General features: G+C 34.7%; 1 protein-coding gene across 1 annotated transcript; it reads right to left on the minus strand.

Moving 5' to 3' along the window:
• Positions 1-3478: 3478 nt before the first annotated feature.
• On the minus strand, positions 3479-5201 carry LOC113357046 (probable DEAD-box ATP-dependent RNA helicase 48). Its single transcript, XM_026600307.1, has one exon. The coding sequence runs from the start codon at positions 5034-5036 to the stop codon at positions 3936-3938; it is 1101 nt and encodes a 366-aa protein (XP_026456092.1). The 5' UTR covers positions 5037-5201; the 3' UTR covers positions 3479-3935.
• Positions 5202-8033: the final 2832 nt, after the last annotated feature.

The raw sequence follows: 8033 nt of genomic DNA on the forward strand, positions 1-8033 counted from the left end.
GTCAAGAATGAACAGGTGCAGACTATGTCCACATTAACAACTCGATAACAAAAGGTGATTGCTGAAGTTCAATCACTATATAATTTGAGAAAATGAAAAAACAAGAAACAAAACAAGCATACACAACCATATACAAATTATAAACTTGCAAATAAAATAATTGCTTCAAAATGGAAGAACAGGAGCATACAATGTCACTCAACACCATTCTTAAACAACAGTTCATGACTAAATTGTTTGAGAATGTGTTTTGATATTCTAGTACTCATGACTAAATTTATCAAAAAATAGTGAGTAATCAACACCAAACTAAAAAGAAACCCCACCACTTGAAAAGTGTATATTCAAACGAAAGTAAAGTTGATCATTATCACTTCCACTACTAAAACTATCATATAATCATCTTTACCATTCTTTAAATATTTTTAATGTTCTATATCACTTTTCAAAGTTTTGTGTCCCTATGGCACCTATTAAAAAACATGCAATTCAATGGCAAATGGGAGAATGTGAGGTATAAAATGCGAAAGTAAAGTTGCAGACCCAATCCAAGATAGAATCAATGGGTGACAATAAATACCATTCAATGTAAAATGAGAGAATATGATGTATAAAATTTCACCCGGTTGTTATATCGATAATCAAATGCTAAATTTCCTCATTGAATGCAATCACTAAATGTTGTTACTACTACCTTATCAAGGGGATCAAATCGGGATATTTTGGAACAGAGAGAAGTTATATGAACACTAGTATTTGCTTCTCCATGCATTATGTTCATTGACCCCGTTCCTTAATCTCATCATGCCATTTTTCAATTTGTTCCTTATGAATTCTCTATAGCAAAATTAATATTTGAAAAGAAATCTCAAAATTCAAAACCACTAAAAGAGCTCTCTCTTAATCTTTCAATATCTTCAAATTCGTTACGAAGATCTTTGAAAAGTATCTTTTTCTTCTTCAAGCATCTATAAAACCTAGGGAGAAATTGAATGAAAATGACTTAAAAACATCTAAATAACAAAAAATTACGGCATAATTATATGAAAAAACAAGCGAAAAAAGACCATTACTACTACCTGTTGAGTCAATCGCTCAATTTTTTAAGAATTTCGTTGATAAGCTTTTCTGTCTCTTGAGATCCTGCTACAAAAGTTTCAGCTTCTTCCATTACTAAATTGTCTGTATTTTTCCTCGTCTTCTGCCATCTAGCCCCTAAATAAGATCTGGAATAAGAAAACCAAACTAAGATTCTTCCTCAATAGATCGATGGAGACGAGAAGTAGAGAGATATGAGAAAATATTTGATCACTATCATTTCTAATTACAAATCAAACACCCACAATCGTTAAGAAATCGAATAAAATACAAAATCGAATGAGAAATAAATGAATAAAGAGTAATCAAAGTGGAAATACTAACCTGAAATCTAATAGATGAAATGAAAATTCTTCTCATATAGGGGTTCCAAATCTCCTATTATTGTTGCAGAGATCTGTTGGTGGAGAAATGGAATGAAAAACTGGTTTGCGAACAAATCAAGATACGTTTCTGTATATGGGGTTATTTTAGTCAGCAAAAGAAATACAATTTGGACTGAATCGTTAACATTTAGACCAACTCGTTCTGGATTTGGAAAATTAGGACTCCCAGTACTAGGCTTGAAGGGACAGGACTAAAGCGTCCAAAACCTATTAATTTTGGGACTAAACGTCAATTTCTACATTGACCAATACCTGCATGACACATAGGCGGGGAAACGAGTGGGAAAGGGTGTGGGGACACATATCATTTTCGGTTGTAGTGCAGTGCTACACTGTAGAAATTGTAGCAGTAATACTCTTTTTTGAGCTTTGCTTTAGGAGTGGATAAACAAGACGAGTAGGAAAAGTAGAAAACCCTGAGCATATATATAGTGTTAAAAAATGAATTTTAACTGGAAATGGAATGGTGTCAAATAGCCTTCTCTGTTATCACTTTTCTTTTACCAGGGTAACATCACGCGCCCATCTCTCTCTCTTTCTGTTCGCATCTTTTATACTATCCTTCTAGGGATACCCAATTTTTTTTTTTTTTTTTTTTTTTGATAAACAAGGAACTCATGTCAAATTTCCTCAAATGGAAGTAAAAAATTTGACATGAGTTCCTCTAAAACAGAGATTCTTTGCTACTCTCAGTCTTTCTCATATAAACCATGAGATCCGGTTTCGATGCAGTAAAACTATTTTCTTTGACGTTTCAGTTGATCAAGTTAATCTTTTTCACTTTTCTTTGTTTTTATGACTAACATTCTTTTACACCTGTACTTTATCAAAATCCCCATTCCACGACTATATGCTTCTTTGATGCTATGCCATTATATTGTGCAGTAGTGTCCATACATGAAACATAATAATGATCTGAAGATCATTTGTTTTTTGCACTGTCCTAGCACAAAAACAGAGTGTAACTTGCCTCCTGAACCAATTCCTGCGTTTACTTCTGGCTTGCCTAGGAGTTTGTCCTTCACCAATCAAACCATGTTTCTTCGGTACTGTTTTACAGTTGATTCCGGCATCTCAAATGATTTTCTCCAAATAATCATACACCTTCCTTACCTATGTCTGCATCTATTCTGCATTTCATCAAAACCAAAATGAGCACACATATGGCCACCATGGTCGAACTCTAATTATTCCGAACACAGACCCATCTCCCTGCTCTAACCTACTTATAGTCAATTTTGACGACTCATGGATAGGTCCCGAGTTCTAGCCAACTTTGTGGCACATATGTTTGCAGAGGTGCAAGTGGCAGAACATGTCGTCCCAGATCTATTGAAGAAGCATAAGTAACTATTAAACAAGACGCCTAATAGTGGTCTTTCGCCTCCTACTTTAATAAAGTTCTACTTGTTATTAATAACCATTTAGTAACTATCTAGTGGTTCCGACGGTTCCAATATGATTCAGAGACAAGCAAATCGAGCTACAGATGCACTAGTAAAATTATAGCCTACAGAACTCTTCTGAATCCGGATGGTGTAGAACTACTTTCTTCTATAGTTAGATGTTTTAACTCGAGAATATATCTCTGGATCAACTGAAACTTTGTAAACCTTTATCCATATCATAAATTTATCTTTCTTCACAAAAAAGAAAAAAAATGAATGTTAAAAGAACAATACAAGTTCCTTTTTTTTTTAAATCTGCTGCAGGAACACAAGTTCAATACAAATTTCACTCCTACAGCTTACATTGTGCTGAAAAACCAATCGTACTGACCAAAGATGTTATGTTTCAGTACTTATCTAAGCAAAAAAAGACATGCCCAACTATGTATCAATTTTTTTGACAATTGGTTTGAAATGTTTCCATATGTCACCGCCAGATAGTCAGATGTATCAAATGTTTAACTAACAGAAGTCTATAGACGGTTTTGAAACTGAAGACAAACTATCCCAGGAAAATCAAAAAGAATGTAAAGGCTCAAGACTTCAGTAAAAGATTCCCGGTCTCCTTATAAATAAGCATAAAACCCATTTACATGGCCCTTGTTTGGTCAGCAGCAATAAGGTTTACTGAGCGTCGTAACAAGTTTAGCTGAACCAAATTCAGCTATACAAAGAGTATTACAAGTTGTCCACAAAGGGATTCCCTAAATAAACAGTACGCACTTCACAATCATATAAACATGTGTTCAAAAGCCAAACATGTAGAACCATTAAAAGCTATATATAGTTACTAACCAATGTTAAAGTTCGAGACCCGTTACCTAATTGGCATTTCAGAATCAGCCCATGAAACTCCCCTCTGAACCTGTATCTTCCATCGCCAACGTATATACACAATCCTAACATAGTATTATTGATGTCTTGCTTTATAACTGTGTCCATCTAGCATGATTGTATGAGTCAACTCCGAATGTAACTCTACCATTTGTCCCCTACCATATTACTACAATTCGTACGTTCCATCCTGTTTCAAACTCATGTCATAAATTTCTCCACTAAGATCACTGGGTTTCCATAAACCCCTCCTTGTATCATATGGACGCTCATTATCACTACCACCTCTTCCTGGACCTGGACCTCGACCTCGGCCCCTGCCTCTTCCTCTGCCCATGAAAGGAAACTCATTTTTCTCTTCATTATCTGAATTCAACCCGTATGTAACCTGTGAACCAAGATTTCCTCTACTCCCTTTTCTCCTCGAGCTTCCTCGGGAAGAACCCTCTTCCGGTCTACCCAAATTAAACTCCCTGGACATCCCCCTCCCACTAATACTACTATCCTCTTCCCGCCTACCCATTAAACCAGAATTCTCTGAACTAGGCCTCTTCCCTGCGTTACTATAGCTGCTGATACTTAATTCCAGTTCACCATCTTCTCCCCCTTCACTCTCCGACTCACTCCTACCTCTAGAACGAAATCTCCTAGACCCTTTACCTCTTTTCCCGTTAGGCAAAGTGAATTCCTTAAAACCCTTAAAATCATCAGAATTTTCTTCACTTCTAATACTTTCATAAGGTTTAATACTATGAACAACTCCTTTAGGAAAAAACCTCGCAGAAGGAAAATCATCACCGCTATGCTGAAACAATTGAGGCCCATCGTTATCAGACCATAAATCATATCCACCAGGTCTTTGAAACCTATCAGCTAAAACTTTCACTTGTTCATCAGCTCTAACTGAAAACAATGCTGGTGACTTTTCAACAATTTCCCATGGCTTTTCTAATTCAGACACTGCAGCTCTAAGTTCTGCCCTTTTTCGCATTTCGTAAATTTGTTTTTCTCTACATAGTCTAGCTTTAAGTAATTGTTTTGCTTTCTTTTGTTGCATTCTTTTCCATTGCCATTTTGATACTCCGCCTGGAAATGTTCTTGGACCTCCTCCCATACGAATAATTGATGTTCTTAGTGGATTTGTGGAGATTTTGTTTAATGAAAGTTGTGAAAAATTTGTAAGGAAATGCATCTGATTTAGACATGTTAACGTTCTAATTGATGACAAGTTTGATTGAGTAGGTATACTTACAGACATTTGGATAGTCATCGCTGTTGCTTTCCGATTTCTTCAAGTAATGAATGAAATTATTGAAAAAAAATGTCAGAATCAGATTGAATTAATTAAAACCCAGATGAAACGCTGACATTCGGAGTAGTTCCATCGTTAACGAAAGGAAGGAGTTCAAGGGAAATTCCATAAACCCTGATGTTATCGAAGATATTGATTGAATGGTTCAGATTTTTCAGAGGGTTTTATCTTTTATTGGTCAAGTAATACCTTACGTCTTCTGCTGCAAATATTTGTATCTGCGAATATTTCCATATGTTTTTCCCAGCTAACAAATACATATGGGCTCTTCTTATTATTTTTCTTATTTTCTTTGCTTTGAGCTACGAAAAATTATTTTAAAAGTGTTTCCAACACGAAGAGTTAAATCCTAACACTGGTACAATGGAAGAAGCCATTTTCGTGATTGTGGTAATTCTATTTAATTCTTTTATAACTTTTGCATTAACTTTATTTGTATTATGATTTTTATTAATTATTAATTATTAATTTTTTATAATTTTATTTTTTATTTTTTTTCGATGAAAAGGTTAGATATATTAATCAAGAGACATAGTATAGCAGATTAACAATTTCTTGCTTATTGAACATATTACACTATATATTGTTTTTCTGAACTCTTTGATCTAAGTGAGTCGACATGTGTTGGAGATTTTTGATGCGTGCCTCTATTGCCATGGAATCTGCTGCCGAGTTATGATCTCTAGTAATGAATTGGACACAACCTGTGGAAGCTTTTTAAGGATAGTAACTGTCTCTTTAATAATATTCTCTACCCTCCACAAAATCTTCATATTTCCTTTATTGACAATGTCACGAGTTGTTTGTAATCTGTTACAATAATTACACTAGATAGAATATTTTTCCGTAGCCATTCACTTGCCATAAGTAAAGATGTAGCTTCAGCTTGTAAAGCTGAATTCGCTTTGTCTGAACCTGCTGTAATATGCATGAATGATCTACCAAAAATAGGATAAAGGCATAACCCATAGATAAGGTTTCATCTTTGAAAGATGCGTCCACAAATATTATCCAGTCATATTCTATTGTCGACCAGGTGGGCAAATTAGAAATGCTTTTATTTTGTTCAGCTATTATGTTCTGATCTTTTTGGGGAGAAGAGTTTAAAAATTTCCTTATTTGCTCCTCCAAAATCTTTGAGTCCGGAGTAATTTCTTCGAAAACTACTCAACATCTATATTTCCAAATATACCATAAAGCTGTTACAATTTTGTCCAAATATAAACTAGCACCTTTGAAGAAATCCAATTCATAACCCAATCACTTGTTGAATCTGACGATAATTGAGCATTGATCGAGTCTAGAGAAATAGCAAACCAAATTGATTTCGCGAAAGGGCATTGCCGAAATAAGTGAAATTTCGTTTCTTGAGCTTGAAGGTTACACATAGAACACTCTGATGATATGTATGTGGTATGGGCTTCTAGCCTGCTTAAAGTAGGTAGAGCTTTTTTGGACTGATTTCCACATGAAGAGCTTTATTCTCAGGAGAACCGGTAATTCCCAAAAGAAAATCTAAGGAAATTTTGGGATTTTTGCATTTTCCTGATTCTGATCCACCAAGAAGTTATAAATATTCTTCAACGCGAAAAGTCTTGAAGGATGATGCTTCCATCTGATTTTTTTTTATGTAGCTTTATTGCTAATATTTTCTCTTTTATTTGCGGGCTGAAAAAATATTGATCTTGGCAGTGTCCCATGTTCCCTCTGTATTTATTAACTCTTGAACCCTTTGCGGAATTGGTTCTTCTATATTCGTCGGAGTTGGTATGGAATCAGTATTGGGAATCCACTTATCTTGCCAATCCTTGTAGATGCCCCATTTTTATTTGCCAAACGAAATTATCCTTTATTAAGTTTAAACCTTTTTGGATACTAGTCTAAATCCAAGATAAATTCTAAGATCTCGTAGAATCAAATGGGTTATTGTTAGGAAAATATTTTGCTTCCATCGGTTTGGCCCATAATTGGTATTTTTCCAAAACTAGTCTACTTGCTAATTTTGCTATAAAAGCTATATTGAATTGATGGAAATATTATTCCTAGATCTCCTTTTGATTTTGGTTTAAAAACTCTTTTACAGGAAATAATATATCCCCCTTTACCTTTTGATCTGTCTTTGTTCCACCAAAAATCCCATTGTATTCGGTCAAGTTGGTCCAAAATGGTCTTGGGGAGGGCAAGACATTGCATTTGGTAAGTTGGGAAGGATTGAAGTATTGACTGGATAGGGGTTATGCGTCTTTCCTGGGATAGAAGTTTCGATTTCCAGCCTTGCAAAACAGAATAATATTTTTGAAGAAGGGGTTCAAAATTTTCTTTTCCGTTTTTATCAAAAACTAATACGGTACCGAGATATTTATCTTTTTTTTTGTTATAAGAGGGTCTTTTAGAATTTTCGCTAAAATTTTATCGTGTTTTGGATGAATCCTAGGACAAAAGTAGATCTCAGACTTTTGCAGGTTAATTAACCATTTGTCCTGTAATGTTCACAAAATTAGATAGAATATTAAGAAGATTTTTATCCTCTCATAGATCTGCTATAGTAAAAAGGAAGCAATCATCGGCAAAGAATAGATGTGAAATATTCAGAGTGTTCTTATTTATTCTAATGCCTGAAATTATTTATCAGAAATCGCCTTGTTAAGGAGTCTGGATAAAACTTCCATACATATAAGGAATAAGTATGGAGAGAGGGGGTCCCCTTGCCCGATTCCACTCAAAGTAGAGATTTGGGCCTGACGAGCAGTTTAAAAGGATTGAGAAAGAAGTTGTAGAGAGGTTAACCCATGAATTACTAAAACCAAAGGAGATAAGGCTTGTTTAAGGCCATTCTAATCTATCAAAAGCTTTTGAGAGATCTAATTTTAGGGCTATTATGTATCATTTCTTAGCTCTAGAAATTTTCATAGAGTGAATGAGATCATGGGAAATGATCAGATTGTCCGTTATTAG

This window comes from Papaver somniferum, chromosome 3, assembly GCF_003573695.1.
Source record: "Papaver somniferum cultivar HN1 chromosome 3, ASM357369v1, whole genome shotgun sequence".
Taxonomy (NCBI): domain Eukaryota; kingdom Viridiplantae; phylum Streptophyta; class Magnoliopsida; order Ranunculales; family Papaveraceae; genus Papaver; species Papaver somniferum.

Coding starts and splice junctions, on each gene's coding strand:
- LOC113357046 (XM_026600307.1), bottom strand. CDS start 5,036: ATGACTATCCAAATGTCTGTAAGTATACCTACTCAATCAAACTTGTCA.